General features: G+C 47.6%; 1 protein-coding gene across 2 annotated transcripts in view; it reads right to left on the bottom strand.

The window, feature by feature from the left end:
- The window catches only part of LARP7 (La ribonucleoprotein 7, transcriptional regulator), a 681,751-nt gene that overhangs the window by 531,752 nt on the left and 133,770 nt on the right, over positions 1-16,229 (bottom strand). For both annotated transcript variants that reach the window (XM_069630982.1, XM_069630983.1), the window contains exon 5: positions 14,194-14,358. In XM_069630982.1, coding sequence (XP_069487083.1) covers positions 14,194-14,358 — 165 coding nt within the window. The remainder of the gene's footprint in view (positions 1-14,193; positions 14,359-16,229) is intronic.

The raw sequence follows: 16,229 nt of genomic DNA, 5'->3' as shown, positions 1-16,229 counted from the left end.
ATGTAATGAGCAAAATCTTTGCTCATTTTGTCTTGCAAGAGTTCAACCAGTGGACAAAAAAACTCGAAACGAGATCCACACCAAACCGGGTATGTGGCTGGAATGGGCACATCCATTAATCTTATGGCATTACATGCCATTAAGCAGCAGCACCACAGTACCAATCAACCATTATATCTAGCATATATTGATCTATAAGCCGCTTTTGATTCTGTCTCGAGAGCTTTTGATTAGGAAGTTGCAAAAAGCTGAATGCCCAGAAACCATCTTGGATATCATTCATGAATTGCATATTGATAATACAATGCAAGTTGGACCGAATATCGAAGGCTTGCACACAGCGCCAATATAGGTTAATAGAGGTCTGAGGCAAGGCTGTATCCTTGCCTCGGCCATATTTGCGAACGTGAACAATGATGCTCCAAGATTGGGACAAGAGTGTGACAGCGTTCTTGTAGGCAGATGATTTAATCTTACTTTCAAAAACTCCCATTGGCTTACAAAATTCTCTACAAGCACTATCAATATACCTGAAAACTAATCAACTCACAATCAACACTGTAAAATCGAAGATTATGATCTGTAATGTAGCCAAGAAAGGAGTGAAAAAATGTAGATGAAGTTACAAGACTCAGAGCTGGAAATAGTGACACAGTAAACCTATTTGGGTGTGCAGATGAACAGACACTTAAATGAAGCGCATCTGGAAGTTCTGGAGTCACGTGGGACAACTGCCATCTCACAAACGAAAGTGATATTATATAGGTATGGTAAGTTCTCAATATCTTCTGCCATAACTTATTATAATCAAAACACAACTCCAGTACTCTTATCTGGCCTAGATACCTGGCTCAACATAGAAAATAACATCCTACAATAATTTGAAGGAAAATACTGGAGAGCAGTTTTGAATTTACCTCAATGTGTTCCTATGGCATTTATACACCCTGAGATTGGCTTATTGTCCTTGTCGATTAAACACCAATGGCGTCAGTGTGCATTATTGAGGAAATGTATTTTGGCCAATACACCGGACACTCTGCTCTTGTCCCTCTCTCGTTATATTTTGAAATCTGATAATTCATTTGTGAATAAATGGAAAAACGCGGTTTTCAATATAATGGCATTAGCAGATCTTCCATTGCATGTCTTACTAGAAGATCCAGAAAGAGCCAAGAAAAAGTTAGACCTATATGATTGGATAAAAACGAGAGATCATTGTCTGTATAATGATCAATGTCTGTATAAAGATTTCAGAGAGAACCCGTTATTAAGAAGAGGATTTGGAGAATGTGAGCCTTATTTAATCCGCTACCCTTCTGTACCTCTTCGCTCAGCTTTCTTACATTTCAGATACAACCTCTGGCCTACCAGAGTGGTCATGATGAAACGTAAATTGCTTAATCATTCACTTGATTTCTGTCATTTTTGTGAAAACCCAAACCAAAGAGACTTTACGAAATAATGTTAGAGTGTGTTGAACTAGCCGGAAAGAGAATTGTATCCAACTAAATATTATATGCATTTCACCGCTTTTGATGCTGATGGCAGATGGAATGTACTATTCTCAACGCACCGCATGTCAGTTCATATAGAAATTAAGAATTTCTTACAGTATTTGAAGGTCAATGAAGAGGACCCATATGAAAGCTAATTCAATATGTCGACTGAAAGAACAAGAGTCATGATGAATTTTAATTAATAATGCAATTGTATACACTCATTTTGAAATTGTTAATGCCAAGGTATGATGTAAATGAGGATATGAAAGTTTTCTTCCGATTCTTTCCATTCTCTTTTCATTTTCCTTTTTTTGTAAAAATATTTTGTATGTTTTATATAAAAAGTCTTATTGTAAAAGTAGATTTTTTAGCTATAAACTATTAGATAAAAATTTAAAAGATAGGGCAGGCGTTCGGTTTTGTTAGTATAGGCCATTTTGATTTGACAGACTGGGTTTTCTTTATTATTTGATGTTAGAGACTACTCCCATCATAGCTATAGGGCAAAGTAGGAGTTTTTCAAACCCCAAGAATTTCATAAAAGTTTTGAAACTTTTTAGCTCTTGTGTCAGCGTCATACTTGCGATACCATGCCTCCCTTACAATGGAGGAGATTATTGGTCCTCTGGGAAACTCCTGATGGAGGATTGCAGCCACGAGTCATCACTGCTAGGAAAGGACCACAAGAGAAGTCCTTTTATTGAATTGACGAACAGTGCATAGTGTTTTCCTCTTATCAGCAAAGACACTGCCACGTACCACATTAAGAGGAAGTTCACTGAATGCACAGTGTTTTCTCAACAGTCGAAGTTGCTACCAATGCCAGGACTATTAGGATCATTGCCACAGTTGGTTGGCAAGGTAATTAGTCTTCTCTTGGCCTATCTTCAGTCACCCTTGCCAGAAATGTAACCCTTCCACAGACAACTCACAAGTAGCGATCTGTCCATACCAAGGTGAGAACCTAATGTCCCGATATTTCCTTTACTGTTCCCCGGCTCCCCATATTAAATCTATGTCCCTTATCTCCCCTCTACAGCTCCATAGCTTGAATCTGGTTTAACACCTTGGGGGATGTCACATAGCACAACACTCCCACCTTATAGGATGTTCCACACTGTGTTGTTCCTCCAACCCATGAGCCCTTTCCTTATAGGTTTGGAGGCTAATTGCTTCTCATGGTTCCCAAGAGGTCTGCAGCCCTTTCAAGGTCTGGAAGCAGACACACCTTACAAGTTTGTGCTTCTGTGACAAATCAACTTCAGGGGCACTAGTGGCCCAGGGGTGAATATCGGTTGCCCCACACCTCTCGTACACCAGAGGGGATCAAAACATTTGTAAACAAGCATACAATTAAAATAATAAAACTCCTTTTCCAATTTTTATAATGTGTATGGAACTGCAGGCTATTTCCTCTAAAGGTCGTGGATCATTGGTTAATTGCAACACAGAGAAAATACAATACCCAATGATAAAAGGAGTGTCCAGTGAAGGGTTTATCAAAAATATCTACTTTATTAATCCCAACAGACAGTTCTAACAACAATACGGAATACAACCCATGTTGTAAATGAATCGAAGAAGGGAAAGGGATGCACTCTGGATACTGACAGGAGGGTAGTAGGTATGGTTAATAACCACAGCAATTTAAGGTTTCTTGATGTCAGCACAATGGGGAAAAGGGTATTAAAATATATCTAGGGGCCTTCTGGGAAGGACCAGGGGGACAGAACCACAATGTATCTTTGGCTGTAGATGTTCTCGTTGTTCGGCATGGTCGAGTCGGCTCAGGGCACTTTGCAGACTTCTGGGACAGAGTTTGAGTCGAGAGTCCACTGCTGGTATTGGCAGCAAGACTGTTACAGCAGCAAAGCTGGCTGAACCGCTGCAAACTGCCTACACAGTGGCTCAGGGTCAGAAATAGTCTCAGTTTGGATCAGTGGTTCAGCGACGGCAGCTTGACTACGGTCAGCATTGCAGCGAGTTGCGGATCGAGATAACTCAACTGGCTCGAAAATGTCGTTTAAGGCTGACGACGGTAGATGCTTGTCGAGGCACTTCTCCCAGCTTCTTCAATGGGATTGGGTCGTCATTTAAGACGGACAGCCCAAAGCTGAGGAGTGTTGCAGATAGCTGCCTTGTCCTTGGTTGTAGGTAGGTTCAGAGACCTTATGGCACTTCCTATCCAGGAAGCTTGCTGCAGAGCATAGCAGGGCACACTGTGTGCTGGCTGGGTACCAGTTCTGGAGCAACTGGAGGGCCCTCAGAGTTCTTTATCTCCCTCTGTTCCCTGGGAGAGGTCCAGGGGAGGGAATTTGATTGCCTCTTTGGATATCCTGGCCTTCCTTCACTGGCAGAAGATGTAAGGCAGACTGTACCTTCAGCCAGGGTCCAAGGTTAAGTACTTTCTTACTGTGATGCTGGAAATGCATCAGAGGGACAGGGCCTCCATATCCTTGTCCTTCACTGCTTTTTATCGTGTGCTCTGTCGTGTTTTCCGCGCAGGAGTTCATGTGGGACTCCTGGCGGTGCCGCTCTCTCTTTTGGTTTGAACGGACCCGTGGGATACCCTTATGGCACCCATGGGTGGGGGTACAACCCTGTGCCCCTAGTGTATGTTTTTGGGCACCTGTGGGTGGCCCACAGAGCAGGGTATGGGCTGGTGGCAGCTCCATGCTGAAGTTGACAGGTGCGCAGATTATCCTCCATTTTGGGATACCCCGGCCCTGCCATTGGGATCAATTGATTCCTGATGGAAAACATGATGGCCCCCGTGGCCTCTGGCTTTCTATTACCCATTACCTTGTTTTCCCAAAGTCCTGGGAAGCCCTGACTCTGTCCCTTCCCCCTGACTGGCTGTTGGGTGGAAATGCCATATATGGTGTTGCGAAGGCCCGGCCAGACTAGCTGGAGCCTTCCCTGTGATGCATGTTGTGGGTACCTCCTGTGGGTGGGACCTGGGTGAAGAGAGTGTGTGACGAATATTCATTCTGTGTTGTGGATGTCTAGTATCTGGTGGTTGACACAATGACTTAGACAGCCCTGCCCGAAACCGGTATGAATGTAGCTTGGAGTGTTGAATGGCTCGGTACTTGTCCCAATACACAACTTGTTGCGAGTGTCTGGAGAGAAGTGAATGGCCTGAATACCTCGTGTGCCTGATTGGCTGCCTGCCTGCATGAATGCCCTTAGTCGTGATTGGATGCTTAGGTGTGACCCAGCGGAATGAATGGGAGATCAACAGTATATCTGGGGACCTCTCACTGCTAGGAATCGTGTTCAGAAACTGAAGTCCACTACGACGAGTAACTGAAGCTTGACCTTGAAGCCCTGCTGGACGAGAAGAATTGCTGTTGCTCTCCTTCACAATCTGAAAGTTGCTGTGCCTCCAAGGACTGACCCAGAGGACCTGGTAAGGCGCCCTCTTCCCGAGCTACGAGGGACCATCGTGCACTGCTGATCTTTGCCAACGCTCCCTGGTAGACAGACCTTCGACAGGCTGCCGACCCGATACGGGGACTGCTGCGGAACTCCAAGGAGAAGCACTCTGACTGTTGTCTGCCACTGTCGACGACCGCTGTCGCTGACCGGAGCCGCCGTGCTCCCGTTTGCCTAAGAACTTCAATTGATCGGACGCTCTCATCTGCATCGTCACCCGCTTGGCTCCCGCTGGAGAAGGCCCGACCGTCGACGCGCCGAGGAGCTTCCACCGGTGGGTTTCCCGCCACCTAAGGACCACAGAGACGCCGACGACTGGACGCCCTTGCTGGGCCACAGTTCTTCATCTCTTTGCGGTCCAGAACTATCGTCACCAAGGTGCCCCGCACACCTCTTCCTTGCAGGATGCCAACGCTCTGTCGTCGACAAGCACCGCTAGGAACGGAGCTGCCACTTCACTGCCGTAGTTCAACCTGTTCACCGTCGGACGATCGACGACCCATGACTCCTGCTTTAAAGGGAAGGCACTCAAGAAGGGCAGTCGACGCGTCGGAGAACTCTACTCCACCAGGTACATTGGGGGGGGGAGTAAACCTTAATAGGAGGAAGGAAGACTATTGAACATTATATGGACTGGGCTTGTGCTATAGATCTTTATTTACAGGTTGCTCAGGTGGGGGGGGGGGGGGGGGGGAGGAAGGGGGGATCTCCACACAGAAATGTGCCTAGTGGTAGGGGTCAGCATTCTGCCTACTGTTTCAACCATCTTGCGTTCATTCCTATCTCTATTGCTGGTTTCCTCGTTATTTATCTGTGTGACATTCTAACCGTACAGTTGATGCACTTTAATAAGATTCGATAACATTGGTGGTACCACTTTAGAATTGTATATATTTATCATTATTGACTTCCGAGTACAAAGTGCGTTATTGTGATCGTGTACATACCTTTGAATATTAATTATATAAAGACTGTTTTCAGTAATACAGTGTGTGGATATTCCTTTGTGGGGGTTTGGGGACTACACTGTACTTAAGAACCAGCCTGCATCACCTCCTGAGAAGCTAGGCCTTGATTGCTCGACCATGTACCAATAATAGAGAATCTTGGCTGGGGTCCTCTGTGCCTCTCCTCTACCATATAGAGAGCGGAAGTACAGACACCCCCTACCAGTCTTTACACTTACTACTTGTGAAGTCTTCAGATGATCTGCCAAAAGCCAAGTGGACCACAGTGATTGGTGTAGGCTAAGCCTACCTTAATGAGCCAATCCTGGGGTCCCCGCCAACAAAGTCCTGTATTCGCGAGGTCATAACCAGAATGCTTGGCAACAGGAAAGATAAAGAGGTGAAAACAGGAACAAGGTGGGACCTAGAACTAAAATGGCTGAACCTCTCGTAACAAAGAGTTCTGGACGCACTCCCTTGTGCTACTACGTTCCACCCATCTTCCTGTCTGCGGTGCTCAAAGAGTCTATCTGGTTAATGGTCCTCCCTGTGTGGTCCATGTTAAAGCGGCAGGTTTCCCTTGAAACTGCGGCAAGACCAGACTCTCTGGCTCCTGCAAACAACATTCACTTACGTTATGAATGGTGTCCCCTTAGCGGGGTGGTCTTCTGTAAACAGATCCAGATATAACAGTTCACTGTAATTGATAAGAAAGTCGGGAGCTGGCTTCAGTTTCACACAGTTGCATACAAACGGTTGTTGGGTTTCCTGTCTTGCTTATTCTCTACAGACATGCCCCATGTGGGCCTGTAATAAATACCCTCCATTGGTATGTTAATCGTTGCCACCAGCTGCAGGGCCTAAACATTTTTATTTTATTTTTATTTTTTTAAACCAGTGCGGTTCCATGGCTGACCATGGCAATGGGAAGGTTGGTACTCTCCCTTCCTGGAGATGACATTGTGTACTCTTGGCTGTCACATTCCAACTAAATAGGACAGGGGCGGACTGCACCTGTAGGCTGTGTCCATGCCAGAGTACACAGATGAACATGTTACTTACCAACTGGTAACGTTCATTGGATTGGATGTTCCTCCAACATATTTCACATCTTTGACATGTAATGTTCACAGCGGTGTACTTCGGAAACTTTTTCGGCAGAGGGCGTCCTGTGTCAATGGCATTGGGTCAATGTCCCTCGAAGGCCTCAGTCGATGGCGACGTCACCGGAGGTTATAAATAGGATGCACGGTGCCCATAGCCTCAGTTTATGTTTTTCCTCCATAACGTGTGACCTGCACATATCCAATGCCTGCTTGACTGCACATAGCCTTGCGGAAACATAAGCTGCAGTCGCATAGGAAATTCTCCAGAGCGGCAGGCTGGGAGGGCGATGTGGAATACGTTGGAGGAACATCCAATCCAAAGAAAGTTACCAGTTGGTAAATAACTTGTTCTTCGAATGGATTGTGTCCTCCAACGTATTCCGCATCTTTGACAGACTCCCAAAACAGTACCAGAAAATGGAGGAGGGAAAAAGAATTTAGAGTACCCAATCAGATGGTGGAATAAAGAACCGCCTTACCAAAAGCCATATATTGACCCGTGAGCGTATCCAGGGATTAATGTTTAACAAAGGCGTGGATAGAAGCCCATGTGGCAGCATCAAATTATTCCTAATAGGAACACCCCGTTGTAGGGCAGTGGAAGTAGCCGCTCCCCTAGTGGAATGGGCTTGCAACCCTTCAGGAGGGTCATGGCCCGCCAATCTAACATTCAGAAATGGGGAGGATAATCCACCTGGACAAGGTCTGTTTGGTAACAGCCTGGCCCAATCAGTGTCCAGCGTATCCCACAAAGAGTTGATCGTCCACTCTGAGCCTGGGCATCCTAGAAATATAAAAGCTCAGAGCTCTCCTATGGTCCAACCTATGGAGTCTCTCCTCTTCCTTACCAGGATGAGGAAGAGGATAGAAATCAGGAAGTACCACTTTCTGGATTAAAAGAAACTCAGACACTACCTTGGGTAGAAAGCAAGGACATACCTTCAGTACAACCCTATCCTTGTGGAACTCAGTAAAGGGCTGCTTAGATGAAGGTGCCTGCAATTCACTCCGTCTGCAAGCGGATGTAACCGCAACCAAGAAAACGGTCTTGAAAGACAACAGTCTCAAAGGAAAAGAGTGCAAAGGTTCACATGGAGCACCCATCGGGAATTTTAAGACCAAATTCAGATCCCCAACAGGCACCTGAAACGGGGACGGCGGGAACATATTAGTGAGCCCTTTTAGAAATTGGGAAATCAAAGGAATCTTAAAATAAGAACCTTCCTCAGACGAGCGCTTGAAGATAGACAGCGCCGCCAGGTAACCTTTAATGGTACCTACTTGAAGGCCCCTGTGGGCCAAAGAAAGCAGGAAAGACAGAACCATGGGAATGGAACACTGAAAAGGATCGACATTGTGTCCTCTGCACCAGTCGTAAAACTTACGGCAACGGTACAGGGATTTGGTTGCCGGCCGCCTGGCCGAAAGCAGCACCTCCATCACATCATTCGGGAGGTACCAATCCTTAGATCTCAACCTTTCAGATACCAAGCATGAAAGTTGAGAGTCTTGACCTCTTGATGGACAACCCAACCCTCCTTATTCCATCCATCCATCCATCCATCCATCCACTGCGAGAGGGAGAGAGAGAATATCCTCTCGGTAGGGAAGACTGTGTGGAGGCAGATGGACATTTCTAGAAGGTCCGGGTACCACACTCTGCTGGCCCAATCCGGAGCAAGGAGGATCATGTGGGATCTGAACCGCTGCAACCTCCTTAACACTTGAGGAATGACAGAGACCGCAGGAAACGCGTACAGAAGTGGGAATGACCAATCCACGACGAATGAGTCTCCCAAGGCTCCTCTTGGAGGAAATTCCCTTGAGCAGAATCTCTCGCACTCCGGTTGGCACTGGTCGCAAAGAGATTCACTTGTGGGGTTCCCCAAAAAAGCAAAGATCTCCAGAAGGACCTCCTGAGCCAACTCCCACTCGTGAGAGACCATTCTCTGCCTGCTCAGAGCGTCCGCCACCGCATTCTCCTCTCCGGCCAGATGTACTGCCGAGAGGGAAATTTCCTGCTGGATTGCCCAGAACCAGAGCTGCATCACCCCTCTGCACAACGGGAGTGACCCTAACCCCCCCCCCACCCCCTTTTTGTTAATGTAATGCATGGCCACTGTTATCTGTCATCATCAGGACACTCTTCCGCCACACAGACGGCAGAAAAGCCTTCAGGGCCAGCCAGATGGCCCTCAGCTCTAACAAGTTGATGTGGAGTTTGGACTACGACAGAGACCAACGACTGCTGGCGGTCAGATCGTCGGCATGAGCTCTCCATCCTGGGAGGGAAGCGTCCATCACTACTGTCACCTCTGGCCACGGTTGCCAAAACTGCTCCCCCTTCATCAGGTTCCCATCGTTGGCCCACCACAGAAGATCCTGCGAGACAGTGTGGAATCTGAACGGGATCCGACACCTTGCCTGAGAATTGTTACCACTGCATCTTGAAGACCCACTGCAGGGATCTCATCCTCAGCCTGGCCTCTGGCACCAGAAAAATGCAGGATGCCATGAGGCCGAGCAACCTTAAGAATTTGAAAGCCGGGAGACACCGGGCATGTTGACATTTTTCCACCATCTGCACAATGTGATGAGCCCTCACCTTAGGAGGCGAGCACTTCCCCAAGGACGTGTCCAATACAGCCTGATGTACTGCAGCTGTTGGGAAGGTGTCATATGTGACTTCTTGAAGTTGAGGGAGAACCCAGCTTGTGGAGGGAGCGGCAGGTGACACAGATCCATCGCTTGCTCGGGAGAACGAGCACAGATGAACCAGTCGTCCAGGTAGGGGTAGACTTGAATACCCCCCCCCCCCCTCGCCTGAGATACGCAGCCACCACCACCATTAGCTTGGTGAAGACCTTCGGGCGGAGGTCAATCCGAATGGCAGGACACGAAACTGAATGTGCGAGCTGCCAGCCGCAAACCTCAGGTACTTTCTGTGCTTGGGATGAATCGGTACATGAAACCAAGCATCCTGTAGGTCCAGAGACACCAACCAATCCTGAAGTCGAAGGGCCTGAAGGACCTGAGAAAGAGTGACCAACCATCTTGAACTTGTCCTTCCTGAGGAGTTTGTTCAACCAACACAAGTCCAAGATGGGTCTCAATCCCCCGTCTTTCTGTGGAATCAAAAAATATGGGGAATACCATTCCTCTCCGCTAAAGACACCAGTTCTATAGCGCCTTTCTCCAGCAGGGTCAAGATTTCCTGCACAAGGAGCAGATCCAGAAGCTTCAAAGAGACAGTCCCCGGTGGATTGTCGTCAGGCCGCTTTAGGAAGGGAAGGCAGAAGCCGTGGGCTATTGTATCCAGAACCCACGCATCCGAAGTAATAGCTCGCCATTCTTCGAGATGCTGTCTGCCCCCATCCGGCGAACAATGGAACATGGCCTCAGTTATTTTGGAGCGGCAGCGCCTGAAGGCAAAGAGGCAGCTGCCCGAGCGGCTTTGGCACCTCCATTTCCCCTCCAGGGGTACTTTTACATTGACCCCTTTGACTGGCGGCTACTCCCGTCCTACCAAAAGAGGAGTAGTAACGAAAGGAACCTCCCCTCTACTGCTGTCCCCTAGGACGAAAAGGCAGAGGTTGACGCACAGCTGCGCTTAAAGATTATGCCGCAACTTTTGAGGTCTGCAACCTCTCAAGGGTCTCGTCAGCCTTGCTGCCCAACAAATGCGTGCCATTAAAGAGCATATTCAGAAGACGGGCTTGTACATCCGGAGCAAATCCAGACTTCCGCAACCACGCAAATCTGCGTATAAATGTGCTTGCAGACATGGACCGGCTAACACCGTCTGCCGTGTCCAATCCTGACTGAAAGGATTCACACATGGCATCCTTGCCATCTTGCAGGAGAGCAAGGAACTCATCCCTTTCTTCCCCTTCAGGAATATGTCAGCCGCTAGAGAAACAAATCCAGCGAAGGTGTGAAAATCTTGCTAAGGCATAAGTGGAGTTGGCCGACTTCAGCGCCATACTCCCTGCAGAAAATACCTTGCGTGCCCAACCATCGAAGAGTTTGTCGTCCATATCAGGCGGAATGGTAGGGTACGCAGCCTGCCTCGAGGGGGCCGTAGCTGCCTGAACCACCAAAGTCTTGGGAGGGGGGTGAAAGGAAAGGTAGCTGGGGTTTCTACTGAAGTGGCGGTATTTTTTAGTTAGGGACTAGTAAACCGCTGGAAGAGATTCCTGTGTCTGCAAAGGAGCCGCCATCCTTTTCTGCAACGTCAAATGAAAAGGCAACACTGAGGACGGACCTTGATCCAAAATATCAGTTAAGTCATCCTGAACAAATACTTCGAGGACTAGACCAACCAAGATACTGAGTTACCCTAGCCATCAGTCTCCTATAAGAGGACTCAGCAAGAGCCCCAGGCTCAGGCCTGCCAAACTCCACCTCAGGAGAAGTGTCCAAGCCACTGGCATCATGAAGAGATTGACGTAACTCTTCCAACTGACTGTCCATGGAAAAGACAGGAGCCACATCAGGCTCAAATTCCAAATCTGACCTCTCCTCATCCTCAGATATTATCCAGGAGGAAGAAAGAACTCCTGCCTCGGGACAGAAGAGGGTCTGGAATCCTTATCAGGCCTCACAGACTTGGATGCAGCATGTCTCTGGCGATCAACCTGAACCTTGTCCGAACGGGACCTCGAAGATTCCTGATGAGTATCGTGCCGAGGACCCGAGTCCGAAGGCGCACGTGCCACAGACCGAGAACGTTCCATGCCGGCTTCTTCCGAAGGCGCGGATGGAACTGTGCCCTGGGATTGAGAAATCGCCAGCATCTGCTCCCTGAAGGCTGCCCATTCCTTCGGAGTCGAGGACGTAGTGGGACAAACCACATTCCTCGCGGACGACGGGGAAGGCGACCGGTGACGGTGCCTCCGGGAATGCCGAGATGAGGATGACAAATGGTGGGAGCCACTCTGGGGCCGAGATCCCCGGGACTCCTTCCGACGAGGAGAGTCACCCCTCGAATCGTCAGCGGACATCCCCCTTAGCAGCATTACAGGACTTACTGGGTTTAGAACCCCTACCTACCTGTAACTTCCCCTTAAGCTCCCGCAAGGCCTTAGCAGTCAGCGACTGGCATTTCGAACAGTCGTCTGTATCATGACTCTCGCCCCGGCCACCACAAACAAATGCAGTGCGGGTCCATAATCGACATCGTAGACTTGCAGTCCCGGCACAAGCCTTTAAGCCAGACCGAGGAGTCGGAGGGGTCAAAGAAGACATTCACGAAGAATACACGAGGCGCGCCAAGTTCTCGAAGCAAACACGTTTGCGGAAAAAACACAGAACTGAGGCTACGGGCGCAGTGCATCCTATTTGTAACATCTGGTGACGTCGCCCTCGAGGGACATCGACCCTACGCCAGCGACGCAGGACACCCTATGCCAAAAAATTTCCGAAAACAGCTATGGACATTACATGTCAAAGATGTGGAATATGTTAGACGACACAATCCTTTCGAAACTATGCTTTTGTCGTGGTTCAAGCATAGGGAAATTGTGTGGATTAGCTACAGACATTTTCCCCGAGGTTGGTCTACCATAATTCTATTTAATAAAGGTTTAAAAAAAAAAGCCCAGCTGCGCGCACACCCACCATGCAGATGCTCGAATTCCTCACACTTTGTATTGAACTCTGGGCAAAACTTAATGAGTATTTTCAATGAGCAGGTTGTAAATAGAGGATAGTCTGCAACGTAAATGTTTGGAGAACGAGAGCCATTGCAATGATGCATATGGGAATAGGATACAATGTTCCTACCCACTCGCCCTATTGCACGCCTTCTCAGCAGCTGTCTGTCGAGTGGGGATGTGGCGTTTGTCATCCGCGTATTTATTTGAGGTTGATCGTTGTGGCGATTACTGGTGTCAAATAAGCAGTTGCATTGCATTGAATTACACGTTTCTTTCGACTACGCTCGAATGAAACTAACCAATGGTGGGGATAAATGATCCAAGGACGGTGACTTGTGAACTACCTGCACACGTAGAGTAGGGATAGTGTGAAAGGAAAGCCCATGTGAACGCCCTTCGCGATTTTGAGAAAAGAATAGTGCAAAACTTCGAACAAACCACTAGATGGAGGTCTGACAGTTTACAAGCCTCAAAAATGTATAGTGTATTTATTATGTGTGGTGTATTTTATTGTTTGTGTCTGGGCCTAATCTTACTTCGATACCAGCCCATAGCTCTGCTAAGAGTAGTGCTTTAAAGAGGGGTGAGAAATCGAGGGTGGGAGAGGCTGAACCGAGAGTTTGTGGCCTAAAGGCCGTGGTCTGAAGTGTTCCCGCACACGCCAATAAAAAAAAGAAAGGTCGTCGGGTTAGTTTTTTTTATTGTCTCGTGCTGGGGATTCACCCGAGCCTTGCCGTTGACAAGCCAGTGTGGAATTGCACTGTGCGGTTTCACGTGTGCTCAATTCATTGGTTTCATTCAATAGACTGTCAAGCAGTCAATTGAATGAACCAACTGAATCCAGCACCTACGAAACAGCACAGTGCAATGTGACACTGACTTATCTGCAGTGCTCTGATTCGAATCCCCGGCACGGGACAATACACAAAATAGCCTTTTTTTACTGTCCCGTGCTAAGGATTCCAACCCAAGCCCTGCCACTGACAAACCAGTGTTGCAGCGCAGTGTGCCATTACATAGGCGCACAATTTCTTTTGTTTTATACAATAGATTGCTTAACACACGTGTCAAGCAGTCTATCAATCAAACGAAATGAACCACCCAAGCAATAGCACAGAGCAACATGGCACTGGCTTGTCACCTGGAGTGCGCGGGTTCGAATCTCGCGCAGGCAAAGCAACAGAAAAAAGTGGTTGTTAGGGCTGTCTGGGGTAGTGTGAGCCCTGCCAGAGCCCAAGCACACTTAAAGCCCTCGCTAAGAGTGAAGTCTTACCGCTCAGCCACGCTACCAATTTAGAGATTTTGAACTACCTTGAAGGGCAAACTGTTTTGATACCAGAGGGGTCTTTTGAAGCATTTCACTAGAGGGGTTCACAAAAATCTCCCCAACACGAAGGCACTAAAACTTCTTCAAATGCACAGCGTCTTTGATACTTTTCCAAACCCGACGCACTGAAGACCATATTTAACACCAAAGGCTCACTTCTTTCTTGATAACACAATGTCCATTTATTGTGCCCACCAGCTAGTTGAAATCACCTACCTCAATTGCTTTTTCTGCTTGCTCTATGGTTTCGAATTCAACAAATGCAAAGCCCTTGGAGTCTCCTGTAGTCTTATAGCGAGGAATGCTAATGTATACAACGTTTCCACATTTTCCAAACACACGTTCAATCCAGCTGTGGTTGACAGTTTTGGGCAACAGTTCCTAGAAATAGGGGAGGGAAAGTGCATTAATATAAATACTTAAAAAATGGCAAGAGGAACAATACAGCAAACAAGCATAGGCAGTTTGGCATTCTACATGTTCACAACTGCAATGGGACACTTCAAAACTATAAGATTGGGCAAATAACTAATGCCAGAAAAAATGCTGAAACTACACCATTTCAGTTAATATTGAATATTTTCATACATTTGTCAAGCCACCTGCTCAAACTTTCATGGGGGAACATTCATGCGTTTTTGCCTTTTATTCCCTGGTGTCTGCAGTGCACACCTTTCAGAAGGTTAATCGCCTCCTGTCTTGCAGTGACATCATCCCAGAGGACAATTTCATTGGACAACTAATGCGTGCGGTGTAGCATTTTACCCTGTAGGAGACAGCGCTGCTCAAGTTATTGTTATGCAAACCTGGCAGAGAGTTGCTAGAACAAAATCAGAAGAAATCATTTGACAGACAGTTCGTCTAAGAGGGCGTTTCGTTCTGAATTGTTGACTGAAGGGATCCTACTACAAGATCCCAGTATTAGAAGTTGGGCATTCCTAAACTCCTGGTGCTCCTTCAAACATACGAGAACTACAGATGTTAAATCTGTGAATGAAAACCAGGCTGAACAGCCACCAAGAAGGGAATAGTTTCTTACCTGTAACTCCATTTCTCCAGCATTGGTATCTTTCATGGATTCACATGCTTAGAATATTCCCCGTCTTCAGGCTGGGAATCCCCGGTACATTATATAGAGCCTTTCCCGTAGGAAAACTTTTTCAACGCTTATGCGTCCTATCCACCTCGTTTTGTATCATGCGTGCCCGCGCCGTCAGGACGTCATGATATAAATACAGGCTCCGCCCCCGCGCTCCCTCAGATTTCGGCCCCCAAAGTAGTGGGGGAACCGGTTTGCATGTTCAGGGGAGGCAGGAGGGCGCATGTGAATCCATGAAAGATACCAATGCTGGAGAAATGGAGTTACAGGTAAGAAACTATTCCCTTCTCCAGCATTGGATCTTTCATGGATTCACATGCTTAGAATAGATTACATAGCAGTACCACCCCCAAAGAGGAGGCGTGCATGCAAACCCATATACTTTGTTCCAAAGCCCGTTCCCTATGATCATGTATACATCAGTAATCGTTAACATAGAAAAACGAACCACATACAGTCATAAATTCCATAGGATGCAACCCCTCAGCCGGGGTTTACCTTATTGGAATAGGTGTCGAAGCACCGCCTGTCCCATCCGGGTATCTTCGGCATGTTGCTGCGACAGGCAGTAATGGCGGGTAAAGGTGTGTGTGTAGCCGCCCAGGTAGCCGCCATGCAAATGTCCCCCAGGGGGACTCCGGCCCACAGTGCCGTCGACGATGCCGCTGCTCTAGTTGAGTGAGCTCTTGGCCGTCGTAGAAGAGGCTTCCCTGCCCTGGAATGGCAGTGCGAAATGGTAGATGACACCCATCTTGACAGTCCTTGCTTCGAAATGGCTTTTCCTTTAGCACCCAAACCATAGGCCACGAACAGCTGTCTCGTTTCTCTGAACGGTTGCGTACGATGGAGATAAAACTTAAGAGCCCTTTTAACATCCAATGTGTGTAGCATGCGCTCCGCTCTCGAGCATGGCTCCGGAAAAAACGTAGGCAACACAATAGAGGAGTGTTTATGGAACACCGACGGAGCTTTTGGTATAAACTGCGGGTTAGTGGCAAGGACTACCTTGTTCTTGAAAAATCGTAAGTATGGTGGGTCCACCATTAGAGCCTGAACTTCTGAAATACGTCGTGCTGAAGTGATGGCCACCAGGAAGGCCAATTTCCACGACAGAAACTTTAGAGACGATGATGACATTGGCTCAAAAGGAGGC

Source organism: Ambystoma mexicanum, chromosome 6q, assembly GCF_040938575.1.
Source record: "Ambystoma mexicanum isolate Mex_15411 chromosome 6q, UKY_AmexF1_1, whole genome shotgun sequence".
In the NCBI taxonomy this organism is placed as follows: domain Eukaryota; kingdom Metazoa; phylum Chordata; class Amphibia; order Caudata; family Ambystomatidae; genus Ambystoma; species Ambystoma mexicanum.
This window is presented reverse-complemented; position numbering and strand designations above follow the sequence as displayed.